Genomic DNA, 23,753 nt, shown 5'->3' with positions numbered 1-23,753 from the left:
CCCTCCACTGTTTGCAGCTTCATCAGACACTGGCCGCCATGTTGTTTTGCCCAAGGCTTAGATCCACATCGTGATGCATTACTGAGCACTGCACCGTCCCATACAATAATTGCTAACCACATGTGCCTATTTACATTTAAATTAACTAAAATGAAAAACTTAGTTCGTCACTCTAGCCACTGGGGATGGTGGATACCATACAGATATGGACCATTTTCCTCACTGCAGAGAGCTCATTGTTGACCTAGGATCCCAAAACACACCCTTCCCACACCAGAAGAGCAGGAGAAAATGACAATGGAATGGACTCATTTAGTCCTGAGAAAAGGCATTAGCAACCTCTTAACAGGTTACATGCACATGATGGGTAAAAGCTGGAAAGCTGCTTCTTAGATTTTTATTAATATTAATCTTTACATAGACAAGTAATGGAAAAGAAATTCTAAAGTTGCTTTCCATCACTGATAATTGAAGTTTAAGTTTTATTGTATTTATAAACCTATTTGCCTGACTTCTTACCTTTTTTTAGACTCTGGGATGATTATAGAACATAATTAAAGGATTTCAGTTTTCTTATTTATCCTGGCTCTGCAAGGAAATTATAAGTCAATTAATGGTGATTTTTTAAAAACCGGATTTAGGGAAATCTCTTATCTCCAATGACACTGAAAGCCTCACCTCTCACATAGTTTAATATTTTACAGATTTCATATCTGTTCTATTATTTCACTTGTCCTATCAATGTGATTCTTAACATATTTTAGAATACACAATCTATTGTGGTTTAGATTCCGCAATCTATTCTGCATTCCAATTTAGTTTACTTAATAGAACGTGTGAATTGTGTGTACATGAGATATAAAGATTTCTCAGTGAAAGATAAAGGAATATTTATCTCAGAAGTTTGATTTCTTTTTTTCTGAGCTGAAACTGACTTGACAATTTATTTTTTTCTTGGTTTTTTGGGATAACTTCCATGAACATTACTACAAATAAACATGAGAATGTGCCCTCTGTATTTTGAGCTAAAGGATAAACATTGGACAACACCTGTGTCAGTGACAAAGGAACTGGGATGTGGGGAGAGGGCTGGAATGTATCTCCCTTTCTTGTGAAATATGATGAGGTGTCCCATCAAGTATAAATATATCACCAGGAGTTCCCATTGTGGTATACCAGAAGTGAATCCAACTAGTATCCATGAGGATGCGGGTTTGATCCCTGGCCTTGCTCAGTCGGTCAGGGATCTGGTGTTGCCGAGAGCTATAGTGTAGGTCACAGATGCACGCTGCTGTGGCTGTGGCATAGGCCAGCAGCTGCAGCTCCAATTCAGCCCCTAACCTGGGAACTTCCATATGCTGCAGGTGTGGCCCTAAAAAGCAAAAAAAAAAAAGTATAAGTACATCCCTTGATTATGGCAATTCACCCAGTTGTGGACACTCAATGGTATTACAATTTGCTTGGGGCCAAGGAAGTCTTCTAAAGACAGGCAGAGTGTGTGTAAAAGCCACAGCTATACAGTAATGAAGAGCAATTGTTTCTTGGTGACCAGATCCCTACTACTCAGCAGCCTGTAGCACTTAGTTCTGACCCTGCAAGGAGAGCTGGGTGTAAATGTAGAGTGTGACCATCATGCTGTTTGTCTACTTCGGGGAGACACATGGGAGTGAGTATACATATCTGCAGAAGAAAAATGCAGATTTTGCTTAAAGTGGATGCTTTATTGTTGTGCCTCCTTTCTTTTTCTTGTCCCATAGGAAGTGGTTTCAGATGAAAGGCATCAAGGTGGACAGCTACTGGAAGAACCAAAGTTGCTGCATTTCAAAGGGAACACCTTTAGTCTTCAGATTTCTGTCCTTGACATTCCCCCATTCCTCTGGAGAATTAAACCTTTCACTGCATGCCAGGTACTGGCCAAATGGGTTTCTGACAGAAGTAGCTTGGCTTTAACCAAGCAAGAGTATCACAAACCCCAGTGAGGGTCCTTTTGACTTTCCTCCTCCTTTAACACTATGGGTTTAATTTCAAAACTGTCACAGAAAGGTCACAGTTTGGGGAGTTCCTGCCGTGGCTCAGCAGTAACAAGCCAGACTAGTATCCATGAGGATGCGGGTTCGATCCCTGCCCTTGTTCAGTGGGTTAAGGATCCAGCATTGCCATGAGCTGTGGTGTAGACTGCAGACACAGCTCAGATCTGGCATTGCTGTGGTTGTAGGCCAGCAGCTGCAGCTCTGATTGGGAACTTCCATATGCCATAAGTATGGCTATAGCAAAACCAAAAAAAAAAAAAAAAAAAAAAAAGAAGAAAAAAGGTAGCAGTTTGGACTAACCCAGAGAAATGAAACCTACTGTCATAAATCCACAGGTTTCTAATGGGGTAGGGGGTACTTTTGTGTTAGGAAATATGGCATTTCTCCTCCTATTTAAATCATCACTTGGGATGGGTCAAAGATGGTCATTTAACAGCTTAGGGCAAGATTTGTTTGGGGTTTGTTTTGATTTGGATCAGTGCATTATGAGACACTGTTTTAATCCTGGTCAGCAATGTCAGGGAGAAGCTTTTTAAGGGTGATAGTTCTGAGTTGTAGAGAGCTCCAGCCGGGGAACAAGAGAATTTTGTCCTCAGTATGTGAAGTGCTTTCTGCCAAATGAATTGAGCAAGATGGGACTAAGAAATCACAAACTGAGAAAAACATGTCAATACCTTTTAGAATCCTCATATAAAATATAAAAAATATTTATCTGTGATTGTTCACATACCTCATTACTAGAAATTTTTTCTTTTTTAATTGCAGGATTACTTAAGAGTCTCTTTGGATCATTTTTAGGGATTTTTAATAGTTTGCTTACCATAAAAAGATGTGGACTTGTGACACTGTCACTAAATTCTGTGAAAGTTTCCAGTGATAAGTATTGTCATCCGAAGCGACCAACTGGTCTACCATCATTTCTTAAGTAGCTTCATTTTTGCTTCAAGTGGCAGGACATTTCCCAACTCTGGGTAAGCTTTTGGTAATCTCATTGATCCGGAGTCACAGGAGGCTTTCACACTTCTCTGTTCTGCATCAACATAACCTGCAGAGCCCTGTGGGTTTTTTAACCTTTACATCTTTACAGCATTCATTTAAAACACACACACACACACACACACAGAAACTATGCACAAGATATACTGATTTGTCAGAATGGAAATAAGCCAAATCTCAAAGAGAAAAACCTTGACCATGCTGTGAGAATTAGAAAAAAAGTTGTACCACCAACTCTTTCTACTTTTAAAGTTCAGAATTTTCAAATCAGATAAGGTCATATTTTTCTGTTTACCTTTCAGACTTCTCATTACCTTGGGAATTGCCCCCTCAATATATAGTTTTCACGCATTCAAAGCAAGAAGAATCTCTTTAAGGGCCCTGAACAATTTTTTTCTTGCATATTTAGCATATTTCCTTATGGAGAAAGGTTTTCTATGAATAAATGTATTATTTATGATGTTTCTAGACCTAGATGTCTGTGTTTCCCAGAAAGCAGTATTCAAAGTTTCTAGTCCAAATTGAATATCAGGGTATTGTTAAAACAAATCCTGATAGTCATGCAGATTCCTCTGTATTAAATAAACTGTATAGATTTTAATAAGGGCATCACTTTACTGAATCTGATACAGGTGACTCAGTTCAAAGTAACTCTGAAGTTTAAAGCTTGGGATTTGAAAAAAAAAAAAAATCATATGAAAGAACCATAACCTCTCAGAAGCACTTAAACAGTTCCAACACCAGGGACTCCAGAGAGCCCTGGGTAGAAAAGTGTTGGTAGGGGCCAATGTCTGTCCCAGGGGATGCCACAGGGCCAGCCAAAGCCAAAGGGCATTGGCTGGCAAGGAAACCAAACAAGCTTTACTTCCGGGATGGGTTGGATTGCATGGAGATTGTGAACACATATAAATATTTGCCTTCTGTAATTGAGCATAAATTTCAAAGAGTCTTGGAAGGCTGAGAAACAATTTAATTTTCTCTGCACCAGGAGACTTGCCGCTGAGTTTTCATTTCCACTTCATTTTTCTTTCCCACAAATGGGTTTGTGCCCTATTCTTCCTTTCTATTCACCACCCTCAACACCCATTTCTTTGCTCCTGTGATCACTGAAATCCCCCAGGTTACATGACTACCTATTGTGCTTGTTTTAATGGCCATGATGTGTTTGCTCCAGGCTTCAGATGCAAACACTTTGGGGAGGGTTTGTGTTCAGCCTGCTTGAATCTCAGGGAAAACATCATCTGCACTGACAAACTCATGGATAATAGAGAATGGCTTTTTATTAGGGCTTAGTGGATAGGAACTCACATAGTGCTATTGTGGAGACAGAAAAATCTCACAATTCCTGACATCACTTTTAAGTCTCTCCTTCAACTGGTAAATGTCCCTCTCATCTTCCAGCTCAGTGGGTAGAAGACCTCCAGTATTGTCTTTCCTACTCCTCTCTCCATCTCTCTACATTTGAGTTGGGGAATCAACATATTCCAATTGGTACCCAAAGCTTTCTCTAAGAAACTTTCCTTTTTTCCTGCTGGGACTGGGAATTTTTCCCAGGAAGGCATCCGGTGCATAAAATAGTTGCCCTATCAGATATCAACCAACCAAGAAATGTTTTTCGAATGATGTAAGTCCTCCTCCTCCCCTCTTCCCTCCCCCCTCCGACCAATTCAATAATGTAAGTTGGGTCCAGAGCCATGTGATGAGAATCTACAAATAGGAGACCCAACTAGATTTTAAATCTTGGTTTAGATTCTGGAGGATTACAATTCATGAAATTCTAGGCCACCACCCTATTGCTTATGAAACCAGGTATGATGGATAAAAGGAAAGAGAAGGGCAGAACAAGGTAGGTGAGTTCATAGATCTGATTACCATAGCACCCATCAACCTTGATTTCAAAGAGAAAACAAGGCCCCAACACTACTTCTTCTAAAATAAACAATTATTCCCCCTCTTCTTAAGACCCCACACAATTAGGGATCTGCTACTGTCCCCTCAGAAGACATAGCAAGCCTCCTCTAGATGGAAATAACTCTGCTCTCAATAGATACCTGGGACCTGAGAGCTACTTAATCACAGTTTACTTTAGTCCTTGCTGATCGTGGAGTGGAGAAGTTGTAATAAGCAGTATACAATAAAATATTAATTTATTTTTTAAATCCTGCAAAACACAAAGTCAGGCTGTCACCTCCCTAGGATAAAAGCAGCTGTCTTTACAGCATGCTCTGTATCTCAGAGAACCCAGTATCTGTCTCCGGCTAGCATATGATTTACATTCTCTCCATCTGCTGGGAAATGAATTATAATGGGACTCAAAATGAAAATATTTCCGGCATTTTTTAAATACCCATAACTTTGCCATCCTCTCTGTCCTCCCGTACTATTTTCCACAGAATTCCTGCCAGCTCAGTGAGCATCTTGGTGTTTTCTTTTGTTTTTAAAATTGTTTGAATAAATGAAAGCAAAGGTGATTGCCCTGAAAACATACTAATCACAGTGCTTCTAATTCTTTTATTTTTAAATGTTTTGTTGAGCACCATTGGCAGGTGCTTCTCAAGTCAACAATAAAAAAAAATATTCCTTTGACAGTCTCAATCATATTTTTAAAATGTTTGGATTGTGTGCAGTGGAATGGAAAGAGAAAAGGAGAGGAATGTTTTTGTCTGCCAGTTCTCATATCTTTCTGCAAGATAAGATGGTCTCTGCAGTGGATATTACTCTCCTACCTTCCTTCCAGGGATCTCAGGAGAAAATATACAAAATTTAGCAAGTTATATCAGAGAAAATACTTTTTAATAAATGGTCAGTGCCTTTGGGGGAGGCAGTAAGGTAAGCATTACTAAGGATTCAGATCCACTGAAGGAAAGGTGGCTTTAAGAGCAGGACCTTGACTTCAGTTTTGTCTAGCCCTGAAGTCCACACACTTGTACTTACAGTACCCTGTAAGTATGCAGATTTCAAGTTTAGAAAAAGCAAAACCCCCTTGGTTAGCTTAGTTAGGCAAAAATACCTTATTTAAGCAAAAGCACCCATTAAGCATGGAGCCCTATGTTACAGTGACTTTCATAGAAGGGGAGGGTGCAAAGTGACTATAAAAATGTACTGGCTTGAAGAAGAGAGTGAATTTGAAGGCTATTAGATAGAATGAGACTGATAAGAATGAGGACGGAAGCCCTCAAAGGCCAGGCAGGAGACCATTCCTGTCCTCCAAGCAAAGGTAACATGTAATGAAAGCAGAGATCTCAGGGCACATGGTCATATCAGTGCCCCCTCACTTAGTAGAAGTGAGACCATAAGCCATTCCCTATAGAGTATCAGTCAACTTCTTCCTGTTTCCTCTGCAGTCAAGCCCCAACCCCTCATTAACTCCATGTTGTAGAGACTGAAAATGGTGGGCACGTTATTCCAGGCAGATATGAGATGAGAGGAGACGACCAAGCATGGAGACAGGAGACTGACAAGGAGGGAGAGATGGTGATAATCCCTTTTCAAAAGGTAGACTTGTCTGAGAAAGGAAAGGCCAATTAAAATGATCTGTATGATTAGGGATGTGATGCCAGTGATGGATGACAGAGAAATGCATCCTGGAGATGTAGCTGTGGGCGTCATCCACAGAGAAATGGCAGTTGGGCACATGTGAGCAGATGGGGTTTTGAAGAGTTTAGAAGGCAGAGACGTAAGTGCCAGAGGCTGAGATAGGAAGTAAGAGTTACCCTGGGTTTATAAACTATGGAGCAGCATGAAGAGGTGACTTAGACAAGGAGAAATGGCGGCACTTGTAAATATGTATTATTACCATTTTATCTGGTATAGAATTTGGTGCAGGTGACAAGTTATTGTGGAGTGTTTTAGGGAATGACTTCCTCTAAAGAATGCTGGGGGGGGGTGGGGGCACACCAGTCACAAGGGCCCTCTGCTGCTAGGAGGGGAAGAGGAGGGATTATAAGCAGAACTCTCTGTTTAGGAAGAAAGTGTGAAAGAGGTACCACCAAGTGACCTGTGCGGTCTTGCTGGTGGCATAAGCAAGTTGGACCCCAGCCACAAGCCTCCTTAGGGACCATTAGTTTCATGCTTCTCCTGAGTATTTCCCTGGAACCACAGGCTCTCTGCGGAACCTGCTAGTGAAACTTCCAGCCCTGCCCAACTCATGTTAGTTTCTAAGGGAACTCCCAATCTACTGGTATTTCATTAGAGAATGGTTTTGGTCAAGAAAAGATATTTCAATCAAGGGGAAATTTAATCAAGGGATATGTGCTTATAAAACCTTTGGAAAACCTGGGAAAGCCAAGGTCAGAGAAAGCCACTCATGATAGGAGGAAACCAGCAAGTTCCATGATTTCAGAACACAACCACGCTGAAGCAGGTGGTTCTCTGAAGTCCCTGCAAACCTTACATGTGCTGTCAACAGAACCCTTGGGGAATGCGAGCTGGTATCGGAGGGGCAGAAGCCATTTCTGCTCCTACTCTTCCAAGTTAGAAATAAGCACTTCTCATTGGCAAAATGGAAATATGAATTCCCTGCTGGCAATACCCTGTGAAATGTAGTTTTCAGGCTTCCAGCCCCTGCCATCCAAGGATGAACTGAGGTTAGTGGAAAGAGAGCCCACATCCTGCATGGGAATAAAGTTGATGGAAAGCTGCAGTGTCAACATAAAAACCTTCTCCGAGTCCTTGTCTCTACTTCTGGAGACAGAGGTCTACTGCCTTTCCCTTGGTTTAAGAACAAAAAAAACCCAACCACAACACTCTTACATACCTTGCCAAGATGTGGGGTTGTGGTTAATGGGTGATTTCCTTCCCTCATACTCTTCAAAGCTGTCTCTCCTGTGCTCAAGTCTACAAACAATCTAAACTCCATCCCTCCCTGCTGATCCCCCCAGGAAGTATCCAAAATCAGGGTCTTTGAGACTTCCTATGGAGAAAATGAGGAAACCAACAAGTGTAGAGATTAGAGCTGATAGTTCCTCAAAGTGGGTAGATTGAATTCTAATCATGGCCCTTGGTCTCATAACACTTGCTGACTTCATCACCCATCACACTTCAGACTCCAGACTTGATACCTCTTTTGCCATCTTTCAGTATTGGTATGGAAGAAACTATTTGTGGCAACAGGTAATAGAGTCGAATTAATGAAACAAAGAAAAGGGAAAGAAGTGATTACTCATATTACACCTAAGGGCTGGGAACACATAGTCTTTGCCAAGGACCCCAGCCTGATTTGAATAGGAAGGAAAGACTTTTTAGTAGACAGAGGAATATCGGTGACTGACCTCTACTTCACGGGAGTGTCAAGCCATGTGCCTGAGCCAACTGGTGGCAAACACTAGCTGATCATGTGGAAAAGGGGGATGGCTATAGATTTTATCATTTCTCCCCTCATTTAGTGAAAATGGCTTTTGTCACTCAATTGTAAGTCTCTTCAAAGTAGGGACAAGACGTAATTTCTTATTGTGCTTTTATTGTTTATCTAGTACAGTGTCTGGCCCATAGTAGGTGCTATACACATTGTTAGATGGATTGAACCAACAAGAGTTAGCAAACTAAGCTGTTCTGGGGCTGTTTGGTGTGTTTGCGTGTGTCTGTCTGTTGCTGGGATATGTGTATTTGTGTGTATAATTAGGTATAATTTTTATGCTAGACACATTAGCAACATTATGTTTGTACTCTTCTGCATGAGTTTGTGGTAGGGGGATAATCTCCGGCTAGTCAGGTCTTCAATATAATTTTTACTTATGCGAGAAGATATCCTGGCCCAGGCTTAGGTGAAAGGATGGAGGAGTCCGCTCCCAGGAATGTACCCACAGGAGCCTCTTAAAGCAATTCTTTTTTTTTTTTTTTTTGTAGTTGGAAAACATGATGACTAACTTCTGACAGTGTTCTAATTGTATGTGTCACCAAGTGGAATCTGAGCTCTTGCGGTGTGGTTTTAGAATTCAAATGTTATCAATTGGAATTGACATTAATTACTTGTGTGCTGCTTGGCATATGCCGGACATGATTTCTACAACAATTCCACCAGAGTGGCTTAGGCAATTATCTCTGCTGCCATCCTCGTCATCCTCTTCCTAATTATTGCCATTAGTTATCTCCTGTTCTCTGCTCATCTCAGCCAGGCACTGCATACCATACTCCTCTTCTCTCCCCCACCTATGTCCCCTGCAGGAGGTCCCATTCTCCCGCGTGTGGTGCAGTAACCGGCAGCCCCTGCACTGTGCCTTCTCCCTGGAGCGATACACGCCCACCACCACCCAGCTGTCCTGCAAAATCTGCATCCGGCAGCTCAAAGGCCATGAACAGATCCTCCAAGTGCAGACATCAATCCTAGAGGTGAGTCCTTGGCCCACAGGTCACTTGACCTCTTTTCTAAAGGACATGAAGCATTGTATACCTATCATGCTATATATTATGAAAGAGCTTTGAAATACACTGTTTTCATCCTCCATGTTGATAAGGGAAGATAAACTTTTTCTCAAGCTAAGATTGAACTGAACTTCCCCCTGGGCAGAGAGACTCAACCTATCAGAACGTAAACTCTGTGGAGGGATGGACATTTGGGAAAGGAACTGGTCTAGAGCTTTTTGTGCACAAACCCACAACAACCAAATACTTCATTGTAGACTTAGAATATTATCTGAGAGTCACAGTTGAATTGAGACACAGACCATAAGGAGGCACAAGGTCACCACCAGGCTTTTTTCTGCCAGATCTGACTAGTTTTCCAGAAGTCAGTTGCCCCATCTGTGTTATTTTCAGGACCTTGGTTCCTAATTGTCTTAAAATTTATCATACCCTCCAGGCTCAGGGTTCTGCACATCTCTGTTTCCATTTAGCCTAGATTCATCAACACAATAAAGTTAGAGTAGTTAAAAATCTCATTCTTCAGAGTAAGGACATAGCAGTGCAAAAGGAGTAAGACCTAGTCCATAGGACTGCTAGAGGGCAGAGTTAGAATGGGAGTCAGAGGAGAATTCACTTGGAAACTTTTGCAAAAAGATATCTGATCTCTGCCATGGTTTTGATTGGCCCTCAACCACTGAATGACTCCATAGCTTTGGACTTGAACTTCTCCAGTAGACAAAGGCATTCTCTCCCAAATGGTTCTATGCAAGCGGAGGGAGAGAAGAGCTGAGGAGGAGATTCAGAGGAGCTGGGCAATGCTCTCTTTAGCAATTCCAAGGTAATTCCAGATAGTTTAGAAAAACACACCTATCGTTCATCTGTAGACAGCGTTTGTCTACATACACACACATATTCATGTATACGTATATAAATAATATATATTTATCCATTCAGTCTTGGCAGAAGGTGTAACACATTTTGTATCTGTATAACTCAATTTCAGGTTTTGCTTTTTCTCAAAACCTGTAGACTTATAGCATCATCACTTCCCTTCAATCTCCATGCAGTTCATCGTTTATGCAAGATGAGTATTGCTAATTCCCTACATCGTGTTTTTCTAAAATGCGGATGGCTTTCCAAAGGAGCGTGCCTCAGAAATTGATAGCTGGCTTCCCTGACATGTTTCTACAGTATTTGCATTCATTATTGCCAATTAGCATTATGCGCTAAAGCAGTTCTAATGGGAAAGGTAGATCCAGAAACCTCGGGAAAGGTATTTTAATAGTCTCTTTCTTGAACAGTCGTGGCATATTTAACACAACACCTTTCAAAGTAAAATACAAGTTGTTTGGAAGTTCTAAAAGAAAGGGGAAAAAAAAAAAGAAAAGAAAATCTAAGAAGAGCTGCTATGCAGAAGACAGACAAAAAAGGCAAGACATAAAGCTGCCTTAAACATGTTAGCAGGTCAACAAAAGAATTCCAGGTTTAAAAGGGTTTTACTTTCTCAGGTACCCAGACATTGAGGATCGCGTTAACTCTTACAGGGTATTTGATACATCCTGGTAACTGCTTCTTGCTTTAATAAACTTAAAGTGCAGGGAAAGAAACTAGCTAACAAACAATCTTCTTTACAATTCCTTCTCTAATGCTTCACTAAGTTTATAATCACTTTGGAAAGCCTTAAAGAACATGCATCACTGTATCTTTCTCTTTTTTTTTCAACAGCTGCACCCACAACATATGGAAGTTCCCAGGCTAATGGTCAAATCAGAGCTGTAGTGCAGGCCTACCTACACCACAGCCATGGCAACACCAGATCCGAGCCACATCTGCAACCTATGCCGAAGCTTGTGGCAACGTCGGATCCTGAACCTACTGGGCCAGGTCAGGATCGACCCTGCATCCTCACAGAGACAATGTCAGGTCCTTAACCCACTGAGCCACCATGGGAGCTCCTCACACTATATCTGGAAAAAAGGAGGCAAAAGTATCAGAATAATAATTAGATATCCAGGTTGGACTATAGTTCTCTAATGTGTAGGCTAAACGCATTTTGGAACTTTATTAAGTTGTCTGCTCCTATTTTATTCATTGCTTTAAGTGTTTCTTCTCAAATTTGGCCCAGTACATCCCAATTGTCTTTTTTAGGCAAATCTAATTGGCCAGCATTTTCTATGTCAGAAGAAAATAACTTCTGAAAGCCACTGTCTTTCAGGTACCTTCCCACGTGCTTCCACGTATAACCATCACAGCTCTGTGGATTAGTGTTACACCATCATAATTTTACATGATGTAACAGCCCCCAGCTGGCCAACCTTCTTATCCAAGATCACAGAGAGCATACGATGGGGAGCCAAAGTTCCAGTGGAGATACTTTCCTTTAAGATCAGTCTGGATTTCTATTCAGTACCACTTCAGGATCCCAATCAGGGAAGTTTAATTCGTCAGTCCTAACCATGGGTCTTGTCCAACATGCAAGCCCTCTCTTTGGGGTCTTAGGCACTAGCGACAAATATCATGGCATCAGCAATTTTGCCTTTGAGTCTAAAATTAGATGAAAATTGGGATGTTCTTTCCTCAAAACGCAGAAGGATGAGATGTACCTGTTTGTATGTTAGGCCAAAGTAAGTTTTAGGAGTTCCTGTTGTGGTACAGCAGAAACAAATCCTACCAGTACCATGAGGTTACAGGTCTGATCTCTGGCCTCATTCAGTGGGTTAAGGATCTGGCGTTGCCGTGAGCTGTGGTGTAGGTCGCAGACTCGGCTTGGATCTGGTGTTACTGTGGCTGCAGCGTAGGCTGACAGCTGCAGCTCCGATTTGACCCCTGGGAACCTCCTTATGCTGCGGGTATGGCCCTAAAAAAAAAAAGTATTCATTCTGTGGATTTTCAAGAAAAGAATCAATTCCTGCCCACAAGATGACATATTGATTGAATGATTGTTCAAGATCCTCCCAACCCTGGACTGTCTCATACATCTGATGTTATATATCTGGGTGAATAAAAACAATCCTCTTCCCCCTAAAAATGACTTGGTTTCTTGTGGTAGATGTTTCAAGAAAAAAATGAAGATACATAATGTGCTGAAAAACTGGGAATACCCAAAACTGGGAATACCTGGGGGGAGAAGGCAGGATATCTTCAAGACATGGAGCTGCATCCATGAGTGAGTCAGGAATAATCTATTATTAAAGTTCATCATGCTTCATTACCACTAAGCTGAAAGAATCCACATTAGGTGGTTTTAATAAGTTAGTAACAGGGTATCATTGATTAATAAGAAACTAAAACTTTTGAAGCTTTCAATTGATGTCTTTGAAATAAGTTTTTTAATATCTGCCCCCTCAAAAAAAATCCTCAACATCTCTCAGCTCATTGGTCCACTTTCCTATCTATTTTAGTGGATTGTCTTAGTGTCACTGTATTTTGAGATGTTAGCAATGGAATCGTGAGAGGTTAAAACTATATATATATATATATATATACACATATATATATACTCACACACATGCACACACATATATTATATAAAACATCGATTTTAAATTAACTAATGAAGTGAGCATCTTCATTGAAGGGATTTGGTTCCTCTTTTTTTTTTTAGGGCTGACCCCACAGCATGTGGAAGTTCCCAAGCAAAGGGTCGAATCAGAGCTATTGCTTACAGGCCTATACCACAGCCAAGTCTGCAACCTACACCACAGCTCATGGCAACACCAGATCCTTAACTCACTGAGCAAGGCCAGGGATCGAACCTGAGTCCTCATGGACACTAATCAGGTTCATTACCTCTCAGCCACAATGGGAACTTCAGAGATTTGGTTATGTTCAGCTTCACATCCGTCATATTCCTTCATGCTTCTTCTCGAAGAGGTTTTCGGTTTTCCAAATAAATGTATTCACTCATATCATTCTCAAATTTAAAAATTATTTCAATATAACTGAATCATTTTGTTGTATAGCAGAAATTATCACAACATTGTAAAGTAACTATACTCCAAGAACACTTTAAAAAAATGAAAAAATAAATTGGAGTACCCACTGTGGCACAGTGGATTAAGAATATGACTGCATTGGCTCAGGTCGCTGTGGAGGCATGGGTTCAGTCCCTGGCCCAGCACAGGGGTTAAGTATCTGGCACTGCTACAGCTGTGGCTTGGATTTAATCCCTGGCCTGGGAACGTCCATATGCCATGGGTGTGGCCATAAAAATCAAAAAAATAATTGTTACAGTGATCAAGGTAATACATCTTTTCTGTTCTTTACAGTGACTATATGTTGTGTTAATCTTTATAAGCAGGTTGGTTCTCTTTATATCTAACCCAACTAAACTACCTAATGATTATTCCTAATTGATAATCAATAAATGAACATCACCAATATAAAAATGATAGACTGAAACAAAATAATGTTGCTGATAATGAACAGAAGGAAAGAATCCCCAAGTCATTTATTCCCTCATTCCTTATTAAGGTAATACTATTAAAGAATCTATTTTTTTGGTAGAGACCACTTAAAAAGGCATCTTGCATGTTGCAATTTTCCCTCCAAGTGATCCTTTTATCTTTCATCCCAAAGTGGTGCAAGTTGGGGAATATTTGTCTGTTACAAAGTAGATTGGATACTTGGAATTCCTCACTGATTTACAGCTCCTACGTTAACCAGGTAGCAGCTGCTTATCTCTCATGTGCAGAGCATGGAAAACTACTGTTCCCCTGCATATTTAATTTAAACAATCAGAAGATGTGTTGCATCTCCCAGATTCTCATTACTTGGCCCAGATGTCTTTGAAAATTCATCAGTGTTATATAAAGTGTCATCCTTATACATGGGAAAAAATTAAATTTGGAAACTTTAGCATAGAAATGGGAGCCCACTTATTAAAGTGTAGAAAATAGAAAAATTGGAGTTCCCGTTGTGACTCAGGGGTTAACAAACCCAACTAGCATCCATGAGGACGCAGATTCAATCCCTGACCTCGCTCAGTGGGTTAAGGATCTGGCGTGGCCGTGAGCTGTGGTGTAGGTCACAGGCGAGTCTCGGATCCTGCATGCTGTGACTGTGATGTAGGTGGCAGCTACAGCTCCGATTTGACCCCTAGCCTGGGAACATCCACATGCTGCTGGTGCAGCCCTAAAAAAAGACAAAAAAAGGAAAAAAAATTACGTGTTTTTAGAAGTCAATCTCACATATCTTATTCACCTTCAAATCATACCACTGTGTCCATTTTTTTTTCTTTTTTTGTCTTTTTAGGGCTACACCCACAGCATATGGAGATTCCCAGGCTACAGGTCGAATTGGTAATGTAGCCGGTGGTCTACACCACAACTACAGCAACACCAGATCCAAGCCTCGTCTGCAACCTAACCACATCTCATGGCAACACCTGATCCTTAACTCACCGAGCAAGGCCAGGGATCAAACCTGCATCTTCATAGATCCTAGTCAGATTCCTTTCTGCTGTGCCACAATGGGAATTGTCCATTTTTTTCTGATGACTATGAATCAAGGTGATCTTTCTTCTGCCAACAGCAAAAACAGCTTGGTCAGGTTGGTTAAATCATAGATGCCATGAGGGCGTTTGTGTCTGTCTGTTACAGCATGAATACTTTCAGAATTTAAGTTTTATTGGCAAGCCACCTTTTCATGTGTTAACACCCCTCAGTGCCATTTAACAATAACAACGATCATATTGTCTTATACAGAATTCCTTTTATTCTTTCTCTCTGGTTTTAACTATTCTTTTCAGGACATTATCCTGCCTTAAGTGAAGAAGTATTTAAAGAAACCATTCTGGCTTGATTTGCATTTTTCAAGGCTAGGGAAAAAAATTTACATACCATGATTTAAAAAAAAGGTCTATCTTGTAACCAATTTTGTGCAAGAAGAAGCCTGAGGTGGTTTATTTTATAAACATCCTATATATCAGAAAGAATTGATTACTCTGCCAGAAATAACTACTTAATCAGTTTCTATCAGTAGCTACCCATCCATCAAGTGCCTCCTCTATGAAGCCCTCCTACTCTTTATTCTTGAAGCATAATAATGCTAATATCACTCAGAGAATATTGTTCTGAAACACTCTGTTCTGTGGAATTTTTTTGTACTCATCTTCATGCGGGGTGGCGAGTCCTGGTAAAGCTACTAGGGTATCAGAGTTCTAGTTTCCACTACCTGGCTGACTTCTTCCTGGTTTTATAACTTTGTAGTCTATAAAAAATGCCCAAAGACTGATATAGGAAATTGGGCCTGAGAGAAGTCGTGTAGCATCCAAAGTCATAGAGTTAGAAAATGTAGACTTATACTCCAAAGCAAGGTCTTTCTCATTCTGAAAAGCCATACTTTTTCAATTACACCAGGCTAACCTCAAAAACTGGAAGACTTGATGAGTATTGTTCTATAGTAGTCCAGGGAATATAACTGAAATCAGTAAATAGAATCTGTATAATTTAACAATAGGTACTTTGAATTTCCAAGAAGACCATAACATATGCAGCATCTCTCAAATGCATTTGACCATGGGACTGCTCTTTCTCGAAACATCTGAGACAGCCTGTGGAAATGCTGAGTTAAGGCATTGTGTTTCCAAAACACAGCCCCCCTAATGTAAGTGGTTACACAAAGACAAAGCAAAACACATCATCATTCATTACTAAGATCTTTGCATGAACTAGTTTTCTCAGTTGGCAGATTTTGAAAGATGAAAGTCTCACCAAATCTGAAGGCTTAGAGCAGTATAAGCCTGGGCACTAGCCAAAAGGGGTACCATGGTGCCCACAGTAGAAAGATGTATAAAGATTGGGAAAAGCATCAGGGGAAGGTCACAGGGCATTTCAGGAGGGGCCTGTGTTGACTTAAAGGACAGCACACAATGACAAGTTCTTAATGCAAAGGATAGTTTCTTGGGGTTTAAATGGTTCTAACTAGTCCTTAGCCTGACCTCAGATTTGTGTTTTAACTTCCCTTTGTGTTAGTTTTCTTTTGTTGCATAACAAACTACCACAAATTTATCAGGAAAAAAAAAAAAAACAACACCCACTTATTGTCCCACATTTTTTATAGGTGAGAAGTCTCTGCATAGCATAACTGGGTTTTCTGATCAAGATTTCACAAGGCTCTGAATTACCATCATGGCTCAGCAGTTAGCGAACCCAACTAGCATCCACAAGGATGTAGGTTCAATACCTGGCTTTGCTCAGTGGCTTAAGGATCTGGCGTTGCCGTGAGCTGTGGTGTAGGTTGCAGATGCAGCGGGGATCCTACATTGCTGTGGCTGTGGCATAGACTGGTGGCTACAGCTCCAATTAGACCCCTAGCCTGAGAACTCCATATACCACGGGTGCAGCCCTAAAAAGACAAAAAGACCAAAAAAAAAAAAAAATTGTGTTTTCACCAGGCTGTATTAAAGGTGGGAGTGTTCTTATCTGGAGCTCAGTTTTTCCAAACTGATTAGGATTGTTGACAAATTCAGTTCCTCGTGGCTGTAGAAATGAAGTCCCTATTTTCTTGCTGGCTGTTGCACAGGGGTCTCAGGTCCTAGCCACATGCCTCTCCTGTCCCCCCAACTCCATAGGCAGTTCACAGAATGGCTGTTTGCTTTCTTCAAGGTCAGCAAGAGAGCTTATCTCCAGCTAAGAGCTGCATCTTCTCTCTTTAAAGGACTGCTTGATCAGGGAAAGTCCACCCAGGAAAATTCTTTTGGTAAATTGATAGTCAACTGATTAGAGACCTTAATCACACCTGCAGAATCCCTTTTGCCTTGTAACCTATCCTAATCAAGGGAGTAATTCTCAGGCCTTAAAATTCTGTTGGTTCCTATCAGCTTTCAGCAAGGACTCTGATCTGATGACTGGATGTGTTTTTTCACATTGGCTCTGATGATCCAACTGCTATGACATACTGAAATAACACATCTTCCTTGGACAGCTCTAAGTCACAAGAGTGGGCAGACAGCAGCTCTCCAGCCTGTACCACTCTACCAGCTAGTCCATATCTCATCAGGACTCATGGCTGCCTCCTGTTTTACCAAAACAATTTAATTATGAAACAAGGCCAAAAGTATGCTGTAGAATCACACTTTAGGACTAGGAGAAATACAGACTTGCAGATGATCAACATTCAGTCAATTCCCCTTTGTAGCTTTCCTCACCAGCGGCTTCCCAGCCAGCTCCTTTGATCAGCCCATTCATCTCTGATCAGCTTTCTCAGAAGGTCTCCTTATCCTGAACTTAAATCTGTCATCTGGTAGCTTCTTCCTACTGATTCTAGATTTTTTTTTTTTTTTGAGAGTTAAAAGAAAATCTGATTCTGCCCTCACCTGACACCTCCTTGGGTGTAGGAAGCTAAAGACGGTGACTCTCCTGAGTGGAAGAGACTGTTGTAAATCTCCAGCACACGATTTACTAGGCTACTAGAGTAACTTACTCTAAAATTTTACATTATTTACTATTTTAGAAGAGAGGGGGAGCTTGTCGGTATATTTTCTAGAGTCCATCACAACAGGCAAGCATTTTTTTGCATGTGTATGAACACAGCTTTTCTTAAAAAATGAAGGGTTGATCAGTAATGCTTCTCCTTAAATCTGATCCTGCTTTTCTTATTTTGTTTATAGAGTGAAAGAGAAACCATCACTTTCTTTGCACAAGAGGACAGCACCTATCCCGCACAGACTGGCCCCAAAGCCTTCAAAATTCCCTACTCCATCAGACAGCGGATTTGTGCTACATTTGATACCCCCAATGCCAAAGGCAAGGACTGGCAGATGTTAGCACAGAAAAACAGCATCAACAGGTAATTGGGGGCAACTGCTAAAAAAAGGATTTTGCTAAAAGTGCTTGAAAAATAAAACAAGTTGGGTGTATCCCTGTGGTTTCCAAACCTGATGTTTTTATGGATTCCTCTGGCCTTATCTCAGGTGAAATCTGGCTAAGTGGGAAAAAAGCAAAAATACAACAGTGTGTGTGGCACTTCCTGCCATCCTACTCAGCCTTTGGGGACATTCCAGAAAAACCCTACTTTGGTCCTGCATCTCCAAGTTTGCTAACAGGACCATTGTAAGGGAGCTTGAGTCTCTGTCATCTTGGTGCTGGTGAGTGGTCCCAGCAGAGTCTTGAGTCATTGACAGAGAAACCAAGAATCCAACCAAGAAACCAACACCTCCTCCTCCCATTGAGTAACCTTAAGCATTATTTAACCCTGGATAAGGACTTAGCCTGCAGAAGTGGGTGCCTGAACATGAAAAAAAAGTTTGGGGGTGATACCTCTCAAGTCTGAAGGCAGAGGGCATTAAATAAGAGAGAAGTTATGGAGGCTTCACTAAGGAGTCTACTGCTTAATCTGATGTTACTTATTACGGTGCCAACACTGTGGCTGGGTTGAAAGTAGAATAGAGAGACTCATAGTGGGCTTTCTTGCTTGAGGTGAGAAAAAGCAGGGATGGTACTGGTCAGAGCAGCACAGATGGGGGAGACCGGTCAGGGCTCAGCTTGAAGGCTGACTGGTAGGGAGACAGCACTGACAAACAGTACCTCCCCTCTCTCTAACCCACCCTACATGCACCAGAATGAAGAGAGAACAAGTTTTCTCAGCACCGTTTTCTTTCCTTTTCCTTTGGTACTATTTTTTTTCTTTTCTTTTGAGGCAAAGCCTTATTTTTCTTACCGTTTGTCTTACTCTGTCATTTCCATCTTTTGTTCTTTATTTCTACAGACATCCTACCTGGCTCTTTCTTCTGTGAAAGGGAGGTAGATGTCTGCCAAGAAAGGTTAGATTGCCGCTCCCTGTTTCAAAGGGGATTGAGAATCCAAGAACGAAGGGCTCAAGTAGAAAGCAGTCAGACTCAGAGAGGAAAATCAAGAGAGGAGGCACGGCTGCAAGAGAACACAGGATTTACAGAGACAGGCAGGCCCGAGAAGAGGAGATACATTCTTGAAAAGGCACATATTGAAAATGAAAGAATGCAAAAAAGTACACGTGTAGAGGGGGAAAAAATTAGGTTGAATTTTTCCCAGCAGTTTTGATGAAGGATTAGGTGTCTCATTTAGAACTCATGAACACCCTGGCTATGTCAGGTTCACTTTCTGATCAACATGGAGACAAAAATTAAAAACCAAGAGAACAGGAGTTCCCATCATGGCGTAGTGGAAACGAATCCGACTAGGAACCATGGAGTTGCAGGTTCGATCCCTGGCCTCGCTCAGTGGATTAAGGATTCGGCATTGCCGTTACCTGTGGTGTAGGTCTCAGACGCAGCTTGAATCTGGCGTTGCTGTGGCTCTGGTGTAGGCTGGCAGCTATAGCTCTGATTAGACCCCTAGCCCAGGAACCTCCATGTATATGCCATGGGTGCAGCCCTAGAAGGACAAAAGACAAAACAAACAAACAGCTAACAGAAGAAGAAAAATGAACATTGGGGTAGGGGACTCAAAAGATCTGTAAGGCAGCCCAGGTTCTATAGCTAATTCCAGTCGGCACAAACCCATCACTTATATCCCTGTATTACTTTTTCTACAGATGCAATTCATAGAATTCAAACTACATTAACTCTCTAATCCATTCTGGCTATAAGAGTGTATGATTTTTAATTCACCATTTACAAGAAAATAATGGCCACAAAATGTCCACAGACCCATGGATGCTGTCATTAATTTGCTAAATGAGCATTTGCATGTCCCTGCCTTGTTCATCTTATTTTCCATTTACAATAAACACAGGGGAACTACAAGAAATGCCTCCAAAGTCATCGATTTCTGACCTTGCACAGTAGGAAAAACAATTTCAAACTGGGAGACTAAGGTTAACATCCTTTGGAGTCTGGGCTCTAATGAGCAATAAATGGCCACACAGGAGCACACTGTCCCCTCCAGTGTCAGGGTCAAAAATGTCAACACTTGGTGTGCCTGTTTGCTTGCTTTTGTTTCGCCTTAAGAACCCTTCTGCAGGAAAGCCTAAATGTCCTTAACATACAAAATATAAACAATCTACTTTATGAAAATGTTCTAACACAATTCCAAGAAAATGTCTATTTTCAATGTTAGTTAATCCCTTTGAAATGTTCAAAATTAATAGCAAATTAAAGTAGCATGAATGCTACTTCTATCTTTAAACCGTATTTAGCTACATATTCAACTTCGGTGAATGGCATTTCCTTCCTCCTTATTCTCTAGCTTAACTCTCCAAAAGTAGTCTCATCATGGAGTAAGAATGATTTAAACTAGGGTTAGTGAGCTTTTTTTCTGTTAAAGATAGTAAATAATTGAGGCCACATCATATGGGATCTGTTGCAACGACTCAGCAGTTATTCAACTCTGCTTCTGCGGTGTTAGAACAGTCACAGGAAACAACCTAAACAGGCATGGCTTTGTCCCCAAACAGATTATTTATAAAAACAAGCAATAAATTTGGCTACACAGTCTGCTGACCCCCTCATTTACATGAGTCTACTCTTGTTTACTAAAACTGTCATAGGATCTGTTGCTTCAATCAGTAATACGGGAAACTAAAATGAGGCACAGGACAAGGTCCCTTTCTGCAGCTGCTGTCCTAGCCAAGGTGGCCATGAAATTCAGAGAAGCCACAAGAGAAAGACAATGGAAAGCCACCTTGTGCTATATTCACTAATTCTCATTTTGCAGAAATTGTCAAATTCCTTATACATTTTCACTGCTATAGCAAAAACAGAGCTTCTCTTTTATGGAAAGAAACATGGGCTAGAGATGAAGGGATTTTCAGATGTAATTAGTCACACTTTCCTACTGTGTCATCCCAAATCACTGGTCTTGCTCTCTCAGGGTTACAAATAATATAGTAACTCATTATACTATATAATCATCTGTCGCTAACATGATCATTAATGTGTGTTAAAACACAGAAATCTGACGTTGTCAATATGCCAATATTATTGGGTAAGAAAACTGTTCCACAGCTTGAGATTTCATCAACCCTGGGATTGCAAAAAGCACCTAGTCCTCTATTAAAGAATTCACTTCCCTTGATCTTGTGACAATAACTTTACCTGACTCTTTCCCCTCCTTTCAGTTTTCCAAAGTGAAAAGCTAGTAAAGCAACAGCCATCACACCATGAAGGAAGAGTTTCCAAAGAGTGAAGGGAAACATGTGCTATTATTATACTGCCAGTGAAAATCTCCTTTTGGTAAATGCAGATGTCACTGATGATAATTTGCCTTTTCGCCAAATTTCTACTTAGATCTGAATACAGGAGAAGATACATGGGAAGAGAAAGGCTTAACTCGAGCAATTGAAGGGAATGGGAGGCATGTTAGTGGGGTGTGCTGTAAGGGTGGCAGCACAGGTGGTCCTGCAACTTGCCTGGCATATGGATCATGATAAATAGGCTACACAGCCTAGCAAAGAATGTCATAGTTAACAGTTGCAATCAGAGATTCTGTGAGCAAACTGACGATTACTCAGTCCATATTTGCTGCATTTCAGAGCTGGATTGCACATATATTCTGCAAATCCAGCTGCAATAACTCTCCACTTTAATGCTCTAATGTATTAATCACCAATACAGGTGATTGGTAGATGGGTAGGACTAATAAAGAATTGAGCATGTAGAAGCAGATGTGGCGAGCTTTGCTGAGAACTAAATATAAGTAATATCAGAAACTGTTTTAGATCGAAGTACCCTCACCATATATAAACTTCCATAGCACTTTGTATTTTTATGATACCTTTTAAATATTTCAATTATAGTTAGACCTACCTTGATAGGTCTAACTACTTAATAAATTCTTTGTAAATGAATGACATGAACTTTTTCTGTAGATAGTATACTTGAACTTAAAAGCTTGCCTTGTAATAAACAGAATTAAAAGCAGTAAGCGTCAAAGGATTTTGAAAGTTGGTGTAAAAAAAGAACAGGTTAGGAGTTCCCTTCGTGGCTCAATGGTTAACAAACCCCACTAGGATCCACAAGGAAGAGGGTTCTATCCCTGGCTTCACTCAGCGGGTTAAGGACCTGGCTGTGAGCTGTGGTGTGGGTTGCAGATGCAGCTTGGATCCCGAGTTGCTGTGGCATAGGCTAGCAGCTACAGCTCCAATTAGACTCCTAGCCTGGGAACTTCCATATGCCACGGGTACAGCCCTGAAAAGCAAAAAAAAAAAGAGAAGGAAGTTACGTGGCTGACATTATGGAAGATTCCTGTCTTTTCTCTCAGGTCTTAGTTCCTAAAATTCTAGTAGTAGATCATTTTTTCTTTAAGGCCTCATGATTTTCATATTCCAGAACCCTTTTGAAAATATAACCAGCTTGACCAGGTTGCTATGGGAACAGATGCTGAGTAAAGTACATGAGATGTGGGAGGATGAAGGGAAGGGAAGCAACCGAAACGGAAGGAAGGCTTCCAAGATGGAAAGGAATAAAAAATTACACCTTATTCACAGTTTTTCATAATAGTGTACTTGTTTGAAAGCGTGTGAGCACTGCCAGAGAAACATATTTCCTACTGGTCAGCTGGTTAAAATAGCTCAAATTATCTTGGATGTTAATGTTCATGGGTGATGGCATAGAGACTGTGAGCAAGTGAAATTTCTCAAACCTGTGGCGGATCAAGTGGTGCTACAATAACTTGTTTTTCCACCAAATTTTTTAACAGGACCTGTAATGAGAAGTAAAATCTTCTCACATTGAGGTCATATCCTTTTATTTCCTCTCTCCACCCTCTTAATTGGAGGCACAAGAACAGTGAGGTGGCCACAGGACAGTGGGAAAGAACAGAGGCAGGTTGCAAGACAGCTTCTTACATCTATCTCTGAATAACTATTGAGAATTCACTTGAAATGGAACAGTCCCAGAGCCAGCTTTCTTTGAGGGTAAAGGAAGGTGGAGGAGAAAAGAAAGGGAAAATGATGACAAAATCCATACAGAATGCCCACTTCACAGGCAGACCACCAAGGATGGACACTCAGCAATCGAGGAGCCTAGATATTTTCTCTCGTGTCTCGAGATTTGCTAGAATCTTAGCTAAGGAAGCTGTATGGGTTCTGCAGGCTAGAGGCTAGAAAACACATCCTAACCTTTAAATAATAACAATGGATGTGAGGCTGCTATTTCCAAAAAACAATCTTCATGCCTCTTCTAAGGAGAATTAATATCCAGGGAGCTAGCATTACACAGGCCCTTGGAGGCAAAATATGATAAAGCTCCATCAGATTTTCTGGTTCCGGCCCAGCAGACATGTGCAGAGTCTGAATTTGAAGAGCCCTCAGAGCGAAGCTGGAGGGACCCAACACAGCCAAGTGGTGGGTGTTTAGGCTCCATTGCACTTAAGTCAATGACTCATGAAACTGCCCGCTAATATGAAGCTGAAAACAGCCCAGGGCCAGTTTAGCCATGAACAAGCTGTATACGGTTTGTTAGTAGCAGGT

The 23,753-nt window shown here is 41.0% G+C and overlaps 1 protein-coding gene and 1 long non-coding RNA gene across 12 annotated transcripts in view; one reads left to right on the top strand and one right to left on the bottom strand.

Annotated features, from left to right (window-relative positions):
- Positions 1 to 23,753, bottom strand: part of LOC110257163 — an 89,166-nt gene that overhangs the window by 26,242 nt on the left and 39,171 nt on the right. The gene's annotated exons all lie outside the window — the stretch shown is intronic.
- Positions 1 to 23,753, top strand: part of UNC5D (unc-5 netrin receptor D) — a 607,474-nt gene that overhangs the window by 568,588 nt on the left and 15,133 nt on the right. For all 11 annotated transcript variants that reach the window (XM_021076135.1, XM_021076133.1, XM_021076134.1 and 8 more), the window contains 3 exons: positions 1,758 to 1,907; positions 9,189 to 9,353; positions 17,977 to 18,155. In XM_021076135.1, the coding sequence (XP_020931794.1) occupies positions 1,758 to 1,907; positions 9,189 to 9,353; positions 17,977 to 18,155 (494 nt within the window). The remainder of the gene's footprint in view (positions 1 to 1,757; positions 1,908 to 9,188; positions 9,354 to 17,976; positions 18,156 to 23,753) is intronic.

Source organism: Sus scrofa, chromosome 15 (assembly GCF_000003025.6).
Source record: "Sus scrofa isolate TJ Tabasco breed Duroc chromosome 15, Sscrofa11.1, whole genome shotgun sequence".
In the NCBI taxonomy this organism is placed as follows: Eukaryota; Metazoa; Chordata; class Mammalia; order Artiodactyla; family Suidae; genus Sus; species Sus scrofa.
Note: the sequence above shows the minus strand (reverse complement) of the source record. Positions and strands in the feature narration are given on the sequence as shown.